General features: G+C 42.9%; 1 protein-coding gene and 1 pseudogene across 5 annotated transcripts; one reads left to right on the forward strand and one right to left on the reverse strand.

Moving 5' to 3' along the window:
- Positions 1-1,617: 1,617 nt before the first annotated feature.
- LOC149350416 (uncharacterized) lies at positions 1,618-22,304 on the reverse strand. Of its 4 annotated transcripts, none has more exons than XM_089579447.1 (7): positions 22,208-22,304; positions 19,318-19,477; positions 18,597-18,715; positions 6,465-6,530; positions 3,558-3,717; positions 2,836-2,955; positions 1,618-1,840 (listed from the first exon to the last, which is right to left on the reverse strand). In XM_089579447.1, exons 2-7 carry the CDS (start codon positions 19,406-19,408, stop codon positions 1,812-1,814), a joined length of 585 nt encoding a protein of 194 aa, XP_089435573.1. In that variant the 5' UTR covers positions 19,409-19,477; positions 22,208-22,304; the 3' UTR covers positions 1,618-1,811. The 4 variants fall into 4 exon arrangements, with proteins under 4 accessions (XP_089435573.1, XP_089435572.1, XP_089435570.1 ...); XM_089579446.1 differs by lacking the exon at positions 22,208-22,304 and adding an exon at positions 20,144-20,662; XM_089579444.1 differs by lacking the exon at positions 22,208-22,304 and having other exon boundaries at positions 19,318-19,742.
- On the forward strand, positions 6,682-15,415 carry LOC149350417 (uncharacterized; annotated as a pseudogene). Its single transcript, XR_016291135.1, has 3 exons — positions 6,682-6,740; positions 13,800-14,028; positions 14,615-15,415. The product of XR_016291135.1 is annotated as an uncharacterized LOC149350417 (transcript).
- Positions 22,305-22,505: the final 201 nt, after the last annotated feature.

Below are 22,505 nucleotides of genomic sequence, written 5' to 3' on the forward strand. Positions count from 1 at the left end.
TGTGGCTGCACAAAAAGTATCAAAGTCTCGAACATTATTCTTAGAAGAGTGGAAATATCAGAGAAGATGGCTAGTACTCAGCATTGATTAAGGCTAGCTTGCCATCAGCACAAAAGCGCGTTGCTGGCATGACGTAAAAGGTTGTCGTGAAGGAAAACCAGCTGCACCACATGGTCAGGCAGAAGTAGTTCCCTTCGTACTGAAACAACTCCTCCAGCCACAGAAAATGCCCTCTCACTTGACCTGGCACGTATTGCGATGCGAGGTACTTCGTGCACAGAAAATGCCCTCTCACTTGGCACTGACCTGGCACGTATTGCGAGGTACTTCGTGCACAGCTCTGACTATACCAGCTTCGCAGGTATAGCCACAAAAAAGCTCACCAGCGCAGTCAGCTACGGCATGGCCCTTGGAGTAAGAAAGAATTTTCCTTCCGTGTAGGCGCCGCCATGTTGTTATGTATCTGTCGATGGGGCTTGCGGATCGAAATGAACGCCGGTGCTCACAATGAATATTCGGCTAGATAAGAATATTCGCGTCGGGTCGAATATTCGAAACAACACGAATACTTGGATTTCGAATCGAATTCGAATACTAAAAATATAATATTCGAAATATATTCGAAAATTTCGAATATTCGCACACCCCTACAGTTTTTACTATATGGTGCATGTACTCCTCGAGCTACCCCTATCAACCACTGCTCAATCAATATCTAGTGCTAGCAAAGCAGGACATTATACGAGGTATGATGCACGTATTTGCATTGCGATGTTCCGTACTGCACTCTCAGCACACAGATTTCTTACTAATAGCATTCTAAATTCTGTGCTTAATGACACGTACACTCGGTAGATGCATGATGCACTTCAGTTCGATGTCATGCTTGTCTCTCACCAACAGCATAAGTATTGCACCACTCGTAAGTCGGACTAGATGCGACGACGCCAAGTGTGCACGGTGTCAGCCCACTTCCTTCGACGAGGCTTACTTTTCAACAAAGTGCGCAAGTGAACGCTGCGCAGCATGTTTCACTTGGCGTAAGCAGATGATTTGATTAAACGCTCACTTCAGAAACTGAAACGTCGTGCACGCGACTTGCAGCGTGAGACACCAAACCTGACTTATGGCACTCCACTGCCCAGCCAAGGCCGTCTCAAAAACACTCTGAAGACGCAGTGAACGCAACTACGCACAACAGAATCAGAGAGCGGCTTGCAGTCGTGTAAATACAGTATTGATCACAGTGCCAAGTTTGGGGTGTGCCTATTATGCGCGGAAATAAGAAAGTGATTTTTTGCGACCAAACTAGGGGTGCACCTATTAAGCGAGTAAATACGGTACTACATCAGGGTTTGCGTCGAGCTTTTTTTTTTCACAGCAGGGCTGTATTTGAAGCTAATGCAAGCGAAGCTAACCAGAATAAGCAAAAAGAAGAGGCACGGCACAGGTTTACCAAACCCAGGACCACAGCAAATGGTTTGGTCTTCACCGTTCGGACACTGCTAAACTGCAACGGCAGCACCAGTCATGGTATTGCCCCGCAGGATAAAATTACTCTGGGCAGGAAGTGAACACAAAGTGTGCATAGCATGCACTAATGTGTGCAAAAGAGACTGAACAGAAAAATGTTTTATTTTAGGAACTTTGAAATGTATAACATGAAGCTGCTTTCATGAAATGCCTCAAGAACACAAGCGGCATATATCTTTATATGAGGACAGTCCAGAACAAAACTGAAAAAGCTTGTTCATGCCACGGTGCGGCTCAAAAAATTTCACATAACTTCCAAAAAGCACCAACTTCCATCCTTAGTCAGTGCTGCCATCGGTGGAAGGCACTAGAAAGAGGAATGCAGTGCCCAATAAGGAACTCTTAAGTTACACCATTAGAAAGACCCCTGAAATTAACATGTTTCTGGTAAACAACCTATTAATGACATGTGCTTTAACAGTACATAGGTCACCTGAACAGATTCTGAGGACAAACTGATGTCGGCCCGTGTCGACATATTACCGTGCTTTGATGAAAGGCACTACTGTCATTGAAAACCGATTTTATGAGCTATGAAAAATGGAATACAGGTGCTCTTGCTGCTGACCATTTTCACAAGCATACCACAATGCAGTTTTCTGGGTGTGGAAGCCAGGGCCTGTCTGACAGGCTACACTGTCACTTAATTTCCAATGGTGATGTTAATAGGTCAGCTGGACTCATTTACGACAGGCCCTCATCCTGTAGCAAACATAGGCTGATGATCACTATGGCCATAGAGTCCTTTTCGCTCGTGATGTCATGCATTTAATTGAGTACCAGGAAAACAAAGTGTTCTGTTTAATAGAACCAATTTTCTTCGCAGTAAATGTAATCCTTGCTGCTGAACAAAAATTAGCATAGGAGGAAATTACTGTACAGTCACTAGTTACCCTCAATGTCCCTCAAAAGTGAAAATTTTTGCCCATGTATACCACCTATTTAATGTCAAGGAAAAATGCAAAATGTGCACAGTTCTTCAGAAGGGGCTTTGCAACTATAAACAAATATCATTGACTGTCAACTGTCAAGACATGGCAAATTATGAAAGCTAAATGATGAATGGAACATATTGCTGTGTGATATTTGTCAACATTTTGATTTGAAGCAAAATTTGTTTCCGCTAGCGAGAACTTAAGTCATTTTGTCTGGTAGCTGCCACATGAATGACAGTAATGAACATCATCTTTCCAAGTGCTCCACATTGCCAAATGACAACTATGGTACCAAAAAGCTTCTCTTAGCATAGAATTTCATACTAAATGCAAACAAATCAGCTGTGAAACATAGTGATGCACTCACCCGATATTTCAGGCAGCTGTCGCCGTTTGTGAAGCTTTTCAGTAGCATACTGGAGCCAAGTTTTTTTCACATCTTCAACTTCCTTTTTTGTTGCCACCATTATCATCTGTCTAACAGTTTCTGCAATTGTGCAAAAAATCATTTCAAGAAGCATGAGGTATCAACAGTTAACTCTGGCTAGCATGAAGTACAAGTGGCCACTCAAAACAAATGCTGATGTCCCTTAACAATGCTTCAGACGGTATTACATTCAATTCATAGCATAGCTCTTCATTTCAATGCCACAAAGTACAGTGCATCTCTGAGTGTGTCTCTCCAGTGTAATCAGGTTCATGAGGTACAGTTGGCAGTGCAGAATAACTTGATGCTTGACTGTTCAGGTTTTGTGTGTCAATGCATCATTTGGGTTAGGGTTCATGCCTCAGCAAAGAGTTTCAGAAAACTTTCTACAATCTGGGCACTAATGTGAATCTTAATTAACTCTGAATAGCGCAAGCCCTCCCAACGCTTTGTCAAGAATCAAACGTCCAGCCTTGAGCTTGCGGTGAAATCTCTTGGTCACTAAGCTACTGTGGCAACTAGCTGCTGCAATGTACAGAGGCCATCTCAACTGCCAGCTGTTTCGTAAGTCCACTGGGGAAATGCTAAGAAGCTGAGACATCAAAAAAAGCTTAGTGTAAAAACTTGTGCAATGCCACAGTTGGGAAAGCTAGGTCACTCACCGTAGATCAGGTCACACACAGTGAGTTCATCAAACTTTTTTTTCCCTTTTTGGCCAAGCCAGCTGTACTGCACCGCCAATTCAGGTGCCATTAGTGCCTCTAATATGCGCCGGGGGACTGTGCGCAAGGTTGTTCCACCAAGCCTCGAAAGCTCCTGCAACTGTAAAAGAAAAAAACTTACACATGAAAAAAAAAATGTGCAGATTCATTGAGACTGCTATAATATTAAGGATAAAAGTGCATCCTTGATTTGCTAAGGCCCAAAGAATGTCAACAAAGCCTTAAGTTCTACACTGAGCTCAAACAACTAAAGTGCACCTAAATTTCAGATGTGTTTTCCTCAAGTTTGCTATAAACTGAGTTTTTGCATGTTTTGGAATTTTCAATTATGTGGCAAGTTTTGTTCAGTGATTGAATAGAGGGTATATAACATGTAGCCAGCAGTGACAAAACAACATGAATGTAAACTTTGGTATACTAACTGTACAATATCCCAGGATTAAACCTCAGTGGTTAAAACTTTTCAATGTCACATTCTCTGCATTTTTTTACAAATGTCTTAAACTGTCCCTCCTTTGTCAACGGTTGTAGCCCAGAATGCCTATGTCAGCAATGGAGAATAAACTTTTGACAAATCTGGTACCTATAAAATAGCGAACTGTAATTAAAGGTACACTAAAGGAAAATATCAAACTAAGCATGACTGACTGGTTACGCCTCAAGAACATTACCAACGTTTTTTCTGCGCAGGAAGGTGATTGCATTGCTGAGAAAATTGCAAATGAAGAACATTTCCTCATCAAAATCGGCCACTAAATACGCACATTGTTATGTCAGTTCAAAGCTCTCCAACCAATCAAAGGGGCACTTGAGCTGCTCTTGCAGGTGGCATTGCGTCCGCTGTTGTGGCAGGTCTATTTTTGGTAGGCCATTTTGGCAGACCCATAGCATTCCTGTAGAAAGCACGCTGAAAGAATCATGGCCGGCGAAGTGATATACCACTAGCGCTCAGCTGCAGAAACCTGCAGGCACTGTCACTACAGGTACTTTGCTTTCAGGAAATTTTCTGGATTATATTTTTTTATCTATTTACTCAATACTCTTTAGGTCTGCATGAGGACTCAAAAAATATAATTTACCGAAATCAATACAAAAGCAGGCAGTACTTAGCCACACAAGCACAACAAATAATATTAAAGAATATACTAAGTAGAATATCTAAAATACTAGGTGTTCACCTCAGATGTTCCACAATACTTAAAAATCAGCTTTTTGTAATAGAAGAGTGCTTTTTTTTGCACAGCATTTTCAAGGGTGTAGTGGTGTGGTTCAGTGGTGTACAGCTAAGATGAGCTAACTAGTAGGCTGGTTAAATAATACTGAGTAGTTAACTTTTTGTCTCCTCTAATATTAAATATTATCCATATCGATTTTCAGAGCTTCGAAAATGTGGTTACCCTTGGCGCTGTGACGAAACAAATTTTGGCTACATAGTGCCAAAATATGTGCGCTTTCAAGAAGCTTGCAATCAAAGGAACCTCTCCAGTGCATGTAACTTTAGTTGAAATAGCCAAACTTTGTTAGCCCACAGCACTGAGGGTAACAGCCTTTTCAAAATTATAAAAACTGATATGGATATCACACACTGTGCTACATGCCTCTCAATAAATAAAGAGCCTAACAGTAATAGTTAGGCTAGGTAATAGTTAGGTAATAGTTAGTTCCCTATTCAATATTATATAGCCAGCCTACTAGTTGCACATCTTAGCTGCACTCTGATTCACTTCACCACTGACAATCCTGTACTGAAAAAAGCACTCTTTCCACTCGTAAGCCCGCCCTATGTTAAAGAACTGCAGATAACCTTAGGTCAACCCAGAATATCATAAAGTGCCTTATCAAAATCAATAGCCAATATCACTTTCACAGGTGGGGGGAAAAAGGTCCTCAAAAGCATTACTTCACTTTAAGTATGGTGGTAAGGTATGATTGCAGTGAAGTTCTATGTGTTTCTAGAGCTAAAGGTTTGTTTACAGTAAAAATTACATATTTGCTATCACGTGATGCTAGCCTATTGGTGTAGCCAGATGTAGTATTCCCTTTTAGTGTCCCTTTAACACTCACAAACTACAATCTACAGCTATATGTTTTGCAGGCAGTACGCTAAAAAAACTCGTGTCGGCACACAACTAAAAAATGCAATAATTTTTCGCACATTCACAAGCTGCACAATTCAAGCTAATTCTCAGAGTTTTTGTGTTCACTTCACTGAGTACCTCAATAATGTTTTCATGCAACCTCTGAAGACTGCTAATAGTTCAAGACATTTTTATGACGTGGCCTTCACAAGAAATCATACTTCTGATTGCACACAATCACTAAATATAGCTCTCATTATACAGTCTCCCTGAGAAAAGTATGCTTAAAAGAGTATAGCCACCTAATTTTGGTGGCACATTTTCTTCTTTGCAGCGATGCGTAAGACATTACTCTACAAGGATCATCATGTAGCATTTGCCAACGACTGCTCAATAGTCAATAATCAAATTTTTCTCTCATACTGCTTCGGCCTCGGTTTCAACACCTTTGTACTGTAAAAGTTGCGTTTAGGTCATGTGAGGCATGCAAAAACTGCAATATAATCACTGCTTCTTCATGTTTTGTCATTGCAGCTATTGAGCCAGGCTGGCATTAGCACTGTATTGAATTAAAACGATGAAAAGGCGATTATATCACAATTTTTTTCATTCCTCGCGTGCCCTATGTGCGGCTTTGGTGTCATAGCCATCGTTCAGCTGTGCAAACCTCTGTGGAAGGCCTTTAGAAAACAAAGGAAACACATTATATATGCAATCCATTACTCCAACCTAAGCTGGTTTTGCTTACGTGTTTTTTTCAAGTGCTTACTGCGAGCATCTGAAGAATGATGGTCCCCATCAACCAGCAATGGAACAGCACCAGATCGTGGGCATGCTGAAAAACAAACAAGCCTTGTAACCAGGCTGCAACTATCACACTTTCCAGTCTTACATATAGTCTTACATTTTTTACATATAGCACTGCACTACATATTAGCGCATATATTTGTGGTTTTAAAAATGAATTAGCGAGTTTTTAGCGGATTATGACAGCAGTTCCAGCTGAATGCTTGGCTGCGAGGCGGGAGTCCCGCCTTGCTGTTCGGTAAAAGCGGATGTTATGCCAACTCCAGGACTCTCAAACACACTAAACCTTCAACACCTCACCTTCAGATGTCACTGGTCAGGGGGATCGACAGGAAACCATGAAAACCCTTCCGCAAAAGCAAACGCATATACTGCTTCATAAGAATACCCCCTTCCTGTCCCTCTCGGTTTTCGAGAGATTCCTGTATTTGCAGCTCTACAAGCTCTCCCCAACTGATTTGGCTAAACAAAGTTACATTGTGGGGGCCCATCTTCTCATTCTGGCTTTCTCGCTTCATGCGTGTCGCTCGAAGTTCCATTGCCTGTGGTTCCGTATACTAAGTAGATTGAATTCTTGGGCCCCTTCTCCTGCTGGCGGAAATCAGGCCGTGGACTGCAGCCCCCTTAGCCCCAACCCCCCCCTAAATCCAGCGCTGCATATTAAGAGCGAACTTAAGCTTGGCAATTCTGCATTTCAAGCAAAGTGCCGTACACGCACCGAACGACCCTGAAGTCGGAGTACCCAGCATGCCTTGTGGCTCATTCTCATTGGACACCACCTATTAAGAAATTCTTGGAAGTGCTCACACAAAAATCCGGTGTGTAATTATGCGCAACTGTCACTGCAACTACTGCAAGATCGGCAAACATCCACTCCAGAAAAAACAGTGTGCAGATGGAGACAAAAATATAAAGAAAAATGAAAACAAGACGTCCACAAAAGATTATTATAGGTTCTCTGTTTTTATTTATTTTTTATTCAGCGTAAGGATTTTCATGCTTTACTACTGTTGTCCCCGATCAGGCGCATTTTGGTCAGTCTCAATTTTATTTAGGGTTCTGTTTATGTAAGCGACAGTACCTGCTTTACGGATTGGAAAACTCTGAGGGGTCCCCGAGATCAATTGCACCATGGGCTGGCCAACATTCTGTCGCATCCAGTTTGTTAGAATAGGTGTAGAATGATTACTTGTAGAAAGATGCTTGGAGTCATGGACGAAGGAAATAACTCAGGAGAGGCAGTTACATCACATTCTTTGACGCTGCTCCCCCCCCCCCCCCCCCCCCCCCCCGGACTCCCCCCTCCACCCCGCCTACACGGCTTCAGTTTCAGCGCTCTTGCGCATGCGCAGCGGACATTGTAGCCAACGATTGTAGCAGACGACGCCGCTGCGTTCGGCGATTACCACTGGCTGCGCCGTCGGCGAAAGATTCCCAGCAGTCCTTGCGAATGCGCGTGACTTCCGCCACCTTTTCGGCGTGCTGATCCTGCTTGGAGTGGATGAAGAGGCCAAGGAAGAAGGCCCTACGCGATCCGGCCATCATTTGTTTTTTGCACTAAAGATCGAGTGCAGGAACGTGTGGTAAGTACTTTGGCTATTATAGACGTTATCATCAGAGCGTCATTTTCTTAGCAATGAGTTGCGGGGCCGTATGCACGCGGCAGCTCCTCCTTTCGTCTTTAGGCTTAGCTTCGCTCCCAATTGTACACTGCTATAGCACACTATTACATCGAAAGAGCTTTGCACGAGCCATTTAGTAAAAGCAGTTTAAGGGGTTCAACGGGAGCCGTGTGACGCGTTACGCTTAGCACGTTACGTGGACATCACCGCCACATATGTACATCACAGCGCGATTGAGGTGTCCACTGAAGCAATTATGCGCATTTCCTTTCCCCCGGAGGTCAAAGAAGGCTCGTTTCACATTCATGCGATTTTCGCCTGCGAAGCTGCGAATTCTGTCGGTGTGCAACTAGAGAGGGCCGTCGGTCTAGCGACATACGGCTTGCGGTCGGGTTCCAGCCGGTTGGAATTCAGTCGCAGCGTCCGTGCGTTCGCTCTGCGACTGACCAATGGGGATCGCCGAGATGGCGTGCGGCGTAGGCTCACAAAGCTGCCGTTGTTCCGGCGGGAGCAAAATTGTTTATTCCAATTAGAACATACAAAACACTGCCTTGCATCTAAAAGTACGCTAGCTGCTCAAAACATCGAGTATACGCTGAGCGCAATGTGAATGCTAAGCTTGTAAAAAATTCTAAATATTTCGCATCGTTTGGTCAGCATGTCAGAATGGTTTACAATTTCAAATGAAAATCGTACCAGAAATCTGTATGGGTCTGATATAAGGCAGTATTGGCAGCATGTGCTGTGCGAGTTTATAAGACTACTATTCCGCTTGTATCAGACAAGTTGTGTTACCATACGACATTTAAGGTTAGCCAAATTTCGTTACATCCCAATGATAAGGGGAGGGCATACAGCAAGTGCAAGCAGTGAAGGAAAAAAACATTACTTACAGAGCATGAAGCAGAAGGGTGAAATAAAAGTGTCAAATGCAACCACCTATGGTAAACATCCATGATAGTTCATTAACACACATAGCACGTTTCCCTACCAGACGACACGTCGTGCAGTCGTGTAAATACGGTATTGATCACAGTGCCAAGTTTGGGGTGTGCCTATTGTGCGCGGAAATAAGAAAATCTGATTTTTTGCGAGCAAACTAGGGGTGCACGTATTATGCGAGTGCGCCTAGTATGAGAGTAAATATGGTAATACTTCTGGGTTTGTGTCGAGCTTTTTTTTTTCACAGGAGTGCTGTATTTGAAGCTAATGCAAGAGAAGCTAACCAGAATAAGCAAAAAGAAGAGGCATGGCACAGGTTTACCAAGCCCAGGACCATAGCAACTGGTTTGGTCTTCACCGTTCGGACACTGCTAAACTGCAATGGCAGCACCAGTCATGGTATATTGCCCCGCAGGATAAAATTACTCTGGGCAGGAAGTGAACACAAAATGTGCATAGCATGGACTAATGTGTGCAAAAGAGACCGAACAGAAAAATGTTTTATTTTAGGAACTTACTTCTTTGAAACATTCCTAGTTTATGCAAGACTTCCATTCTTATAAAACTGTCTTTACCAAGTATAGTTTATTTACTTTGTTGTTCCAAAGCAGGCTGTCATTGTTTTCTTAATTTATGGTGTACTAAGTTCATGCAGTCCTTAAAGGGCATATTTGCATTTCTTTTAACCCGGTTGCCACGAGCTTGACCCGCACACAAGTGTGCTTTTTCGTTGCTTTGTATCCCAACTTGACTCGGGACCCAACACGGCTATATGTTTTGCCCTTGAGCTGCGGCTGGTATGTTGTATATGGCGTCACCAAGCTGCACAGTGATTGCATTTCTAGAGTGAAGAGCTGTAACCATCCTTAGTGAGTCTGTTTAAATAATACTGTTCATGAGGTTTCTGCTTACTATTTTTTCCCATGGCTACAGATTGTGTAACATGCAGTAGTGAAGGCAAATGCACACTACGGAGGTCCTACTGTTTTCTTCTAGTACCACTGTGCTTCCAACATAAACATCCGTTTTTGAACGATCATTATAAAAATCCATGAAGCCACCATATTTTTCTTGGAGGAAAAGAAATTTTTGCACTACATGATGCCATGGAGTCTGTTCCTTTCAGGGCTGTATAAGAGTGAAATTGCAGACTCCAAACAAAAGTGTACCATAGAAGTAGTGGATCTCGTCTTCGTGCAATGCCCAATAATGTGTCTAGTGGTCCGAGATTCTGGAGCATCTCTTCAAACTGGAAGAGCAGTGGCCTGGTAGCTTCAGGATTGTTGTGGCATATTATTCTAGAAGGACACTTCGTTACTACAGGGTAGCGACCTCACTTTAAGGATATATGCACACTGAGAATAGTTCTCATTTCAAGCTGGGGTTCATTTGTTTCTAGATAGAGGCTGACTATGGGAAATGTTCTGTATGTGCCACATGAAAAGCTGCAGGCCTGAGTTCTTCTCGTTTCTCCACGTTTCGCCTCATGTGATTGGCCGCTTCGCCACGTGAACTCAGGCTGGCTGACGTTACGTGGCCAACTGTTCCGTGGATATACCTCCAGTTCCCAAAGTAGCAAGCAAAAGAAGCAAACTGAGCATTGCTAACCGTTAACAGACGTTTGTACCACTGAATATACGTAGGATCTTGGAGTTGTTATTAATCAACATCTTCAGCAAAATATATCTATTTCATGGCCAGTCTGATTTAAAAAAAAATTAAGTGAGGCATCAATAGGCATCAGAAACTTGGAGAAGGCCAAGTTGAAGTCAGGCCGAAGATAGGTGAAGAAAAACAGAAACGGAACAGACTTGTGCCAGATGTGTCTTGTTCTGGCATCGCTTCACTACAAATTGAAGTTAACGGCTTCTCGGTTTAAAATAATTAGTAGCCCATTTAACAGTATCATGAATAATGAAAAGTCCCATGCGTAAGCACACATGTATTATTCTTACAGAGCCATGTTATGAAGTCTATTCGTTGCTTAGCTAAAGAGACATGCACAAAGGAAAGACAGACGCAGATAGGCATAATAATGCATGTTTAGCTTTGCAATGCACAAATTCAGCTAGCTAGACCTAGCTTGTGGTCAGTGTGGAAGTTAGCCTAAATGCAACTATTGTGCAAATACGCCCTGCTATTACTTGAAATAGGTTATGAGGAAAGTTCTCGATCAACACATTTTGCATAAGTGACCATTGTGAGCATAAGTCAGCATAAGTGAGCAAGGAAAATCAGCATTATATAAATGAGGGTTTTAATCGCATGATTTTCAAAGCCAAGAAAAAAAAGCGTCGAGAGGAATGTTGCCGTAAAGGTGCAAGTGTATGATGTTGTGAAGAGCGAGAGCAAGTTAGCTATCGCAGGAATGCTTTCTAAAGCCTCGCCAATTTGGATGAAACAACTTAATGGGCCAAAACATTATAGCAGCGCAAGAGTACAAAATGTTCCACAATTTCGCGCACATGCCAACGGCACAAATAGGGTCATAGGGGCTGGGTGATGACTGCAAAGCACATACAGGGGCTAAGCTATGATGAGGCGGGAAGCTATCATAATGGCATGCATGAGATACGGACACACTGTATCTTGTCCTGTTATTGCCTTCTGCATGTTTCACAGAGCTTGAACAGAGTGTGCTGCTGTGCGAATTGCTGGCAAGACGGCATGTTGGTGCTGTGCTAAGGGATGAGAACAACAGAAGAAAAATGGCTACTTTTTGCGGTATTGTTGTTGTTCTTTCCCGTTGTCCCTTTCCTAGCTTAGTTTTAGCAGCTCCACTTTTCCTACCCAGAAGTGGTGTCATTTAAAGCCAATTGTTATTCTTCAACCACCAAACTGCTTTACCATACTACACAATCTTCTAATCAGCTTTCATAATTTGCAATTGCAAACTTACTTCTTAGGTCACCTAGTTAAAAAACGCAGCTTAATTACTTGTGTCAGCACGAGAACTAAAAAATAACCATAATTACATGTACAAGGTCGTGCCTCAGTAGTGTAGGCCCCATTATTATGGGCTCAAATTATGGACAGTATTTCTCGGGACAAAACATTTTCAATGCACTTACTCCTTGTTAACATGTAAATTTTCTCATGACACAGTGGACAGAGCGAAACTGCACAGAGCTCAATGTCGCATAAATATGCAGAGTACAAATACCGTTAAAACTTGTTTGACTAGAGCAGATAAGTCAAACACTGTCTGAATCATATATCTTGTTACACTCCGGAATTGCCATCATACCGCTTGTCGCACTGCGTGTACAGAGTTTTGTGTTAACCAATGAACTGCCAGGCACACTGACTTCTCCTGCTAACACACATTCTGGCAGCCAAAGCACTCTTTTTCTTAAGTCAAAATCATTGTCAGCTCTCGGCGACTAACATCCTGGTGCATACTACTCATTGCACAAAATTAACTCAGCTGCTTAAAAATAAAAGAATAGAGCTGCTTGATTAGAGTATAACCTCTATAACCTCACAGATGCCTTTCCGCAGCCCGCCCGTTGAGCAATTGCTTTAGACACCATGGAGATACCGTACTCTGGACGGACTAGATTTGCGTCAAGCACGAGACTCTGCGAGGATGTACCTCATCATACAATCGAGGGTGGAAGGAAGAGGGCCTGCATGTCAGTGTTATCTGGCCGTGGATACCGCCAACAAGGAGCATCGTGCTGGGGACGCTACACGTCAGCGGCATTACAGAGCCCATAGATATGTGCGGGTTAGATAGACTATTTACCCACAAAATGCGAGCCATGAATGGACTGCGGAGCAATAATGTGAACATCCCGTGGTCATGCCCTATTCGCCGGAGACATAATGGGAAAACGACTCAGTTGCGAACCTGCAGCGCTATCGCCAAAGGTATGGCTGAAATTCGCGTTGCAGCTGGTAATCGTCCAGTTATTTTTGTGCAAATATCTATGTGTTCCGTTTCGAATTTAATAGATAACATCTCTTATACAACAGGGTGTTGACAGTCCCTGGTGTTATTGCGATAGCCTTGAGCCGATAATGCTAATTCCCGAGTAGACGACAAGCGTGCTCATGGTGATGGTACCCGTCACTTTCGCAATTCGCCGCTGTCTGATGCAACGTCAAAAGCTCTAGGCCCGTATACTGTTGCTTCCAGAAATTTTTTGAGACACTTGACATTCTCCGTTAGCGCAAGCATGCATTTGCCAGTTGCGGTTGTCCATCATCTCTGAAGACTCCGATGTTTCATGAACACGTGGCTTCATGGTAAAGCTAGTTTCTCTCGGGTAAATGTCAACAGCGCAGTAGACTCCGAAGAACGAAAAATGAGTGTTCCCAACTGCCTGCCTATATGGACTGCCGAGCGCTAATCACGGTGTATCTAAGCATCTGTGTGCAGCAGCATCTGTTTAACAACTGTGAATTTCCATGTATTGCGGCATCAGTGAAAGCTCTTGTCGGTAGATAGACTGCGTGAGCAGATCGCGGAAGTTTTAATGGCCTCCCTGGACGGGCACACCTGCTCTGTACAAGGGGCATAACCGCTGCCTTAAAAGCGGTCGTGATTCGGCACACGTGCTATGAGGTTTCGTAGATTCTATTCGTGCGACGCAATGTTATGATATAATGCGGCTTCTTGCCGTTCTTCTGGTTGCGTCCACCTGGATCTCTTGCGATAGTAGTTCACAAAGGTAGCTAAATACCTTAAGGAGTGACTGTGGCTATATTTTATGCTCCTTATGTTCCAGCAACCCCCTGCCGTGGTGACTTGCAGAGCGGACCATTTCATCCTTGTGGATACCTGGCATGACGCCAATACCACAGTCTGCTACCCAGATGGGACTCCTCGTCGAACGCCTTTGGGTTGGAGACGTGATGAAGCTATGGGTTAGGAGAACCGAGACAAGATTATCCGCCGGTTATGAACGCACTGCCACCGCCTTCAGATACCCAGTGGAGCACCGGTCATCTCGCAAGGTCTGTTGCTGGAGCCATCTGCAATTTTGCGCCAAGTTTCTGGCAAATATATGTAGGGGCAAGGAAAACGGGAACATGTTAGAATTAGCTGACACTGGTTCCCTGACAGACCTAATAAATGCGGCTTTCGAATCTTTTACTGGGGAGGTGAATTACGAAAATAACCAGATAGCCTCGAGACCTGCCACTTTTCGTTCATATATAAACTGCCTTGCTCGTTACAAAACGAAGCATATGACTAGGTATAAATTTCAACCCCCGTTTTTACCAGTAGAAGCTTTGATAACCAAAGTCTGTTAACTGGCACGGCATCAATGCGAAAGCCTGGCATGCATACATCCTCCGAGAAGAATAGCCCATGATGGCTGCCAACTGAAGCATTAACTAAAATACGTACTCCACAATACATGATTATTGAATTTTTAATCAAGAAATGTTTAACTACTTACACTGAAAGAGACAGTCTACAGTACATGCATAGAGGACATAGGGTAGAAATAAAACTGTCCACGACCGGTATTTCGGCATCATATGTTATTAACGCCTTCATGGCAACGTAGTAATTTTTTCGTCTTTATATTTTCAGCATCTTGGGGACGCTTTCCTCGCCACCATCATCAGCTTGTCGATGAGATCGCTGTGCGATACACTTGCAAGGATCAGCCGACCGTCTCCTGGCAAGCTCGGATTCTACCTGAACATGATCTGCGACGAAGGAGGCTGGTCCGCTGTACCGGTTGTGGGCTGCCGCGGTGGCTCAGTGGTTATGGCGCTCGGCTACTGATCCGAACGACGCGGGTTCAATCCTGTCCGCGGCGGTCGAATTCCGATGGAGGCGGAATTCCAGAGGCCCGTGTACTGTGCGATGTCAGTGCACGTTAAAGAACCCCAGGTGGTCGAAATTTCCGTAGCCCTTCACTACGGCGTCCCTCACAGCCTGAGTTGTTCTGGGACGTTAAACCTCCAAAGACCAATTTAATCTACCGGTTCCCTGGCAGTGACAGGCTTCTGAGGCAGAGGTTCGAAGTGGGTGCAACCGACAAGCTCCCATCAGCTGGTTCCTTCAGCTGAGATCGGCTGCTAGCCAGTATTCGCTGAAAGCCTTTGCACAGTCCTGTCACTGAGCAGCCACCTGTTTGCGACGGCCCACGATATAGTCGTCGTCGGAAACACGGTGTAATTAGAAGGCCACCCTGTCACCGACGACTCCTGCAGGAGTAAAATGATCGGTTGGCCTTCCTGTTCATTAGCACGAGTGCCTGCTGTAATTGGCATGGTTCGTGCATAATCTTAGTGTTTTTTATGTACTTAATTATTTGATATCATGCCATGTGGTACCACATGTATTTCTGTGATAATTGCGTTTAGTAAAAGTTTTATCAATGTGTGTGTGTTGTAATCATTAATGTGCTGATGTATGGCGTCTTACCGTACTCCTGCGGCCTGAAGGGTGCGGCTTTTTATGGCATAGCGTTAGGATTGCACCGATTTAAACAGGACACCCGGCTGAAGCACAACACCTTTCGATTCTTCCACCATGAAATCGCACCAGTTAGGCCTGCTTGAAGCTTTACTTGTCTTTAAGACACCCGGAGGTAACGTCTCTTTTGACTTCGTTTCTTTGTGCGGATCATGGTTAGGAATTTGTGATTTGAAACCCCAAAGCTGCTCGTGGGCAGTGAGAGGCACCATAGTGGATGACTCAAGACCAATTTCAACCCGCAGAAACTCATTAATGTGCACTTAAATCACACAAGTCTTCAGAACTCTTACAACGGAGTAGCTGCCGGCGCGACATCTCTGTGCATGGGGCGACTAAAAACTCGGAGTGCCACATTATATCATGCTGCCGGGCTTCGCCAGCAAAAGATCTCGGAGTGGTTCCATTTGGGAAATGTAATGCAGGCCCAACTTTCCCATATATTTTATGGGATCGATCAGTTTTCGCTAGATAAACTGAGGCTATCCGAGGTTCGGGCACTGTCCAAGGACTGGCAATGGCGAATGGGACACGCTGAACAGAACAGGCCAATTGACTCTGCGATAGGAGAATGAAAACGAATGCGGAGCCTGATTATAACACTTTAGGATGAACCAGCAGTGCCTTACAACTGTGAGAACGAAAGTTGGGCTAGTGGCGCTTGGTTAACACCTGTGACATGGTTGCTAGCATGAAACAGTGCAAGAGACAGCAAAAAAGTTTACAGGACTCCTCAAACTTGTATTACAATGGTCCCAAAGCTGGCCTTGTAACTGCCGATATAGCATTCGCAGCATGTTTAGGGTGTTCGTTCTATAGAAACTTTTTTGGCTTGTTTTGTTGCAAAATTGATCAAATAAGAAATATGTGATGCCGGCGCTTTAACACAGGGAGCCAGGGAAGGAGGCATGGGGTTGCGGTTGATATTTTTTTTTTTGAAATTTTTGTTCTGAATGCTGGCTTATCCTGCTTTTTCTCTTTAGTAATTGGAGTTTAGGTATAAAGCGTGCAGCAGCGGTCTCACTCAAACTGTACATCTCAAGCAGTGCCGCGTGAAAATGGATGGAGGAGGGAAGGAAAGTGCTGAGAAAGCTGATTTGGAAGACAGCAAATCAATTTTGACTGGTCCTTTACGCGTAACCTGGTGACAAATAAAACACGGGCTCATTTCGAAGTTCCCCGCCGTCGAAATGTGCCAGTGAGGCCGGGATTCAAACGTGCGCCCTTATACTGAAGAGATAACGCCATAACCAGTGTTAGATGTAATCATAAGTAACACCGTAATCCAGGTGTCATTTTCAATTTTGCCGCTAGCGCTCTATCGTTGTTGCCCCGTCACATTCGCGGCATCTTCTGTACAGTGGGCTTGAGTCGCACAGTCGGAAAACTGATGTGTTTGTTTAGTAAATGATGAATAATTTTATTTATTTACCTTCTGTTCTCGCAGGGCTGAAGGCATTAAACAAAAGAATAGATACAACAGATCCAAAAACGAACACACCAAGTTTGGGGTGTGCCTATTATGCGCGGAAATAAGAAAGTGATTTTTTGCGACCAAACTAGGGGTGCACCTATTATGCGAGTAAATACGGTACTACTTCAGGGTTTGCGTCGAGCTTTTTTTTTTTCACAGGAGGGCTGCATTTGAAGCTAATGCAAGAGAAGCTAACCAGAATAAGCAAAAAGAAGAGGCACGGCACAGGTTTACCAAACCCAGGACCACAGCAAATGGTTTGGTCTTCACCGTTCGGACACTGCTAAACTGCAACGGCAGCACCAGTCATGGTATTGCCCCGCAGGATAAAATTACTCTGGGCAGGAAGTGAACACAAAGTGTGCATATCATGCACTAATGTGTGCAAAAGAGACCGAACAGAAAAATGTTTTATTTTAGGAACTTTGAAATGTATAACATGAAGCTGCTTTCATGAAATGCCTCAAGAACACAAGCGGCATATATCTTTATATGAGGGCAGTCCAGAACAAAACTGAAAAAGCTTTCTCGTGCCACGGTGCGGCTCAAAAAATTTTACATAACTGCCAAAAAGCACCAACTTCCATCCTTAGTCAGTGCTGCCATCGGTGGAGGGCACAGGAAGAGGAATGCAGTGCCCAATAAGGAACTCTTAAGTTACAACATTAGAAAGACCCCTGAAATTAACATGTTTCTGGTAAACAACCTATTAATGACATGTGCTTTAACAGTACATAGGTCACCTGAACGGATTCTGAGGACAAACTGATGTCGGCCCGTGTCGGCATATTACCGTGCTTTGATGAATGACACTACTGTCATTGAAAACCGATTTTATGAGCTACGAAAAATGTAATACAGGTGCTCTTGCTGCTGACCATTTTCACAAGCATACCACAATGCAGTTTTCTGGGTGTGGAAGCCAGGGCCTGTCTGACAGGCTACACTGTCACTTAATTTCCAATGGTGATGTTAATAGGTCAGCTGGACTCATTTACGACAGGCCCTCATCCTGTAGCAAACATAGGCTGATGATCACTATGGCCATAGAGTCCTTTTCGCTCGTGATGTCATGCATTTAATTGAGTACCAGGAAAACAAAGTGTTCTGTTTAATAGAACCAATTTTCTTCGCAGTAAATGTAATCCTTGCTGCTGAACAAAAATTAGCATAGGAGGAAATTACTGTACAGTCACTAGTTATCCTCAATGCCCCTCAAAAGTGAAAATTTGTGCCCATGTATACCACCTATTTAATGTCAAGGAAAAATGCAAAATGTGCACAGTTCTTCAGAAGGGACTTTGCAACTATAAACAAATATCATTGACTGTCAACTGTCAAGACATGGCAAATTATGAAAGCTAAATGATGAATGGAACTTATTGCTGTGTGATATTTGTCAACATTTTGATTTGAAGCAAAATTTGTTTCCGCTAGCGAGAACTTAAGTCATTTTGTCTGGTAGCTGCCACATGAATGACAGTAATGAACAGCACGTCTTTCCAAGTGCTCCACATTGCCAAATGACAACTATGGTACCAAAAAGCTTCTCTTAGCGTAGAATTTCATACTAAATGCAAACAAATCAGCTGTGAAACATAGTGATGCACTCACCCGATATTTCAGGCAGCTGTCGCCATTTGTGAAGCTTTTCAGTAGCGTACTGGAGCCAAGTTTTTTCACATCTTCAACATCCTTTTTCGTTGCCACCATTATCATCTGTCTAACATTTTCTGCAATTGTGCAAAAAATCATTTCAAGAAGCATGAGGTATCAACAGTTAACTCTGGCTAGCATGAAGTACAAGTGGCCACTCGAAACAAATGCTGATGTCCCTTAACAATGCTTCAGACGGTATTACATTCAATTCATAGCATAGCTCTTCATTTCAATGCCACAAAGTACAGTGCAGCTCTGAGTGTGTCTCTCCAGTGTAATCAGGTTCATGAGGTACAGTTGGCAGTGCAGAATAACTTGATGCTTGACTGTTCAGGTTTTGTGTGTCAATGCATCATTTGGGTTAGGGTTCATGCCTCAGCAAAGAGTTTCAGAAAACTTTCAACAATCTGGGCACTAATGTGAATCTGAATTAACTCTGAATAGTGCAAGCCCTCCCATCGCTTTATCAAGAATCAAACGTCCAGCCTTGAGCTTGCGGTGAAATCTCTTGGTCACTGAGCTACTGCGGCAACTAGCTGCTGCAATGTACAGAGGCCATCTCAACTGCCAGCTGTTTCGTAAGTCCACTGGGGAAATGCTAAGAAGCTGAGGCATCAAAAAAAGCTTAGTGTAAAAACTTATGCAATGCCACAGTTGGGAAAGCTAGGTCACTCACCGTAGATCAGGTCACACACAGTGAGTTCATCAAACTTTTTTTTCCCTTTTTGGCCAAGCCAGCTGTACTGCACCGCCAATTCAGGTGCCATTAGTGCCTCTAATATGCGCCGGGGGACTGTGCGCAAGGTTGTTCCACCAAGCCTCGAAAGCTCCTGCAACTGTAAAAGAAAAAAACTTACACATGAAAAAAAAAAAATGTGCAGATTCATTGAGACTGCTATAATATTAAGGATAAAAGTGCATCCTTGATTTGCTAAGGCCCAAAGAATGTCAACAAAGCCTTAAGTTCTACACTGAGCTCGAACAACTAAAGTGCACCTAAATTTCAGATGTGTTTTCCTCAAGTTTGCTGTAGACTGAGTTTTTGCATGTTTTGGAATTTTCAATTATGTGGCAAGTTTTGTTCAGTGATTGAATAGAGGGTATATAACATGTAGCCAGCAGTGACAAAACAACATGAATGCAAACTTTGGTATACTAACTGTACAATATCCCAGGATTAAACCTCAGTGGTTAAAAATTTTCAATGTCACATTCTCTACATTTTTTTACAAATGTCTTAAACTGTGCCTCCTTTGTCAACGGTTGTAGCCCAGAATGCCTATGTCAGCAATGGAGAATAAACTTTTGACAAATCTGGTTCCTATAAAATAGCGAACTATAATTAAAGGTACACTAAAGGAAAATATCAAACTAAGCATGACTGACTGGTTACGCCTCAAGAACATTACCAACGTTTTTTCTGCGCAGGAAGGTGATTGCATTGCTGAGAAAATTGCAAATGAAGAACATTTCCTCATCAAAATCGGCCACTAAATACGCACATTGTTATGTCAGTTCAAAGCTCTCCAACCAATCAAAGGGGCACTTGAGCTGCTCTTGCAGGTGGCATTGCGTCCGCTGTTGTGGCAGGTCTATTTTTGGTAGGCCATTTTGGCAGACCCATAGCATTCCTGTAGAAAGCACGCTGAAAGAATCGTGGCCGGCGAAGTGATATACCACTAGCGCTCAGCTGCAGAAACCTGCAGGCACTGTCACTACAGGTACTTTGCTTTCAGGAAATTTTCTGGATTATATTTTTTTATCTATTTACTCAATACTCTTTAGGTCTGCATGAGGACACAAAAAATATAATTTACCGAAATCAATACAAAAGCAGGCAGTACTTAGCCACACAAGCACAACAAATAATATTAAAGAATATACCAAGTAGAATAACTAAAATACTACGTGTTCACCTCAGATGTTCCACAATATTTAAAAATCAGCTTTTTGTAATAGAAGAGTGCTTTTTTTTTGCACAGCATTTTCAAGGGTGTAGTGGTGTGGTTCAGTGGTGTACAGCTAAGATGAGCTAACTAGTAGGCTGGTTAAATAATACTGAGTAGTTAACTTTTTATCTGCTCTAATATTAAATATTATCCATATCGATTTTCAGAGCTTCGAAAATGCGGTTACCCTTGGCGCTGTGACGAAACAAATTTTGGCTACATAGTGCCAAAATATATGCGCTTTCAAGAAGCTTGCAATCAAAGGAACCTCTCCAGTGCATGTTACTTTAGTTGAAATAGCCAAAGTTTGTTAGCCCACAGCACTGAGGGTAACAGCCTTTTCAAAATTATAAAAACTGATATGGATATCACACACTGTGCTACATGCCTCTCAATAAATAAAGAGCCTAACAGTAATAGTTAGGCTAGGTAATAGTTAGGTAATAGTTCCCTATTCAATATTATATAGCCAGCCTACTAGTTGCACATCTTAGCTGCACTCTGATTCACTTCACCACTGACAATCCTGTACTGAAAAAAGCACTCTTTCCACTCGTAAGCCCGCCCTATGTTAAAGAACTGCAGATAACCTTAGGTCAACCCAGAATATCATGAAGTGCCTTATCAAAATCAATAGCCAATATCACTTTCACAGGTGGGGGGAAAAAGGTCCTCAAAAGCATTACTTCACTTTAAGTATGGTGGTAAGGTATGATTGCAGTGATGACAAGTTCTATGTGTTTCTAGAGCTAAAGGTTTGTTTACAGTAAAAATTACATATTTGCTATCACATGACGCTAGCCTATTGGTGTAGCCAGATGTAGTATTCCCTTTTAGTGTCCCTTTAACACTCACAAACTACAATCTACAGCTATATGTATTGCAGGCAGTACGCTAAAAAAACTCGTGTCGGCACACAGGTAAAAAATGCAATAATTTTTCGCACATTCACAAGCTGCACAATTCAAGCTAATTCTCAGAGTTTTTGTGTTCACTTGACTGAGTACCTCAATAATGTTTTCATGCAACCTCTGAAGACTGCTAATAGTTTAAGACATTTTTATGAAGTGGCCTTCACAAGAAATCATACTTCTGATTGCACACAATCACTGAATATAGCTCTCATTATACAGTCTCCCTGAGAAAAGTATGCTTAAAAGAGTATAGCCACCTAATTTTGGTGGCACATTTTCTTCTTTGCAGCGATGCGTAAGACATTACTCTACAAGGATCACCATGTAGCATTTGCCAACGACTGCTCAATAGTCAATAATCAAATTTTTCTCTCATACTGCTTCGGCCTCGGTTTCAACACCTTTGTACTGTAAAAGTTGCATTTAGGTCATGTGAGGCATGCAAAAACTGCAATATAATCACTGCTTCTTCATGTTTTGTCATTGCAGCTATTGAGCCAGGCTGGCATTAGCACTGTATTGAATTAAAACGATGAAAAGGCGATTATATCATAATTTTTTTCATTCCTCGCGTGCCCTATGTGCGGCTTTGGTGTCATAGCCATCGTTCAGCTGTGCAAACCTCTGTGGAAGGCCTTTTGAAAACAAAGGAAACACATTATATATACAATCCATTACTCCAACCTAAGCTGGTTTTGCTTACGTGTTTTTTTCAAGTGCTTACTGCGAGCATCTGAAGAATGATGGTCCCCATCAACCAGCAATGGAACAGGACCAGATCGTGGGCATGCTGAAAAACAAACAAGCCTTGTAACCAGGCTGCAACTATCACACTTTCCAGTCTTACATATAGTCTTACATTTTTTACATATAGCACTGCACTACATATTAGCGCATATATTTGTGGTTTTAAAAATGAATTAGCGAGTTTTTAGTGGATTATGACAGCAGTTCCAGCTGAATGCTTGGCTGCGAGGCGGGAGTCCCGCCTTGCTGTTCGG

Source organism: Amblyomma mixtum, chromosome 3 (genome assembly GCF_055824585.1).
Source record: "Amblyomma mixtum isolate Tamu chromosome 3, ASM5582458v1, whole genome shotgun sequence".
Taxonomy (NCBI): Eukaryota; Metazoa; Arthropoda; class Arachnida; order Ixodida; family Ixodidae; genus Amblyomma; species Amblyomma mixtum.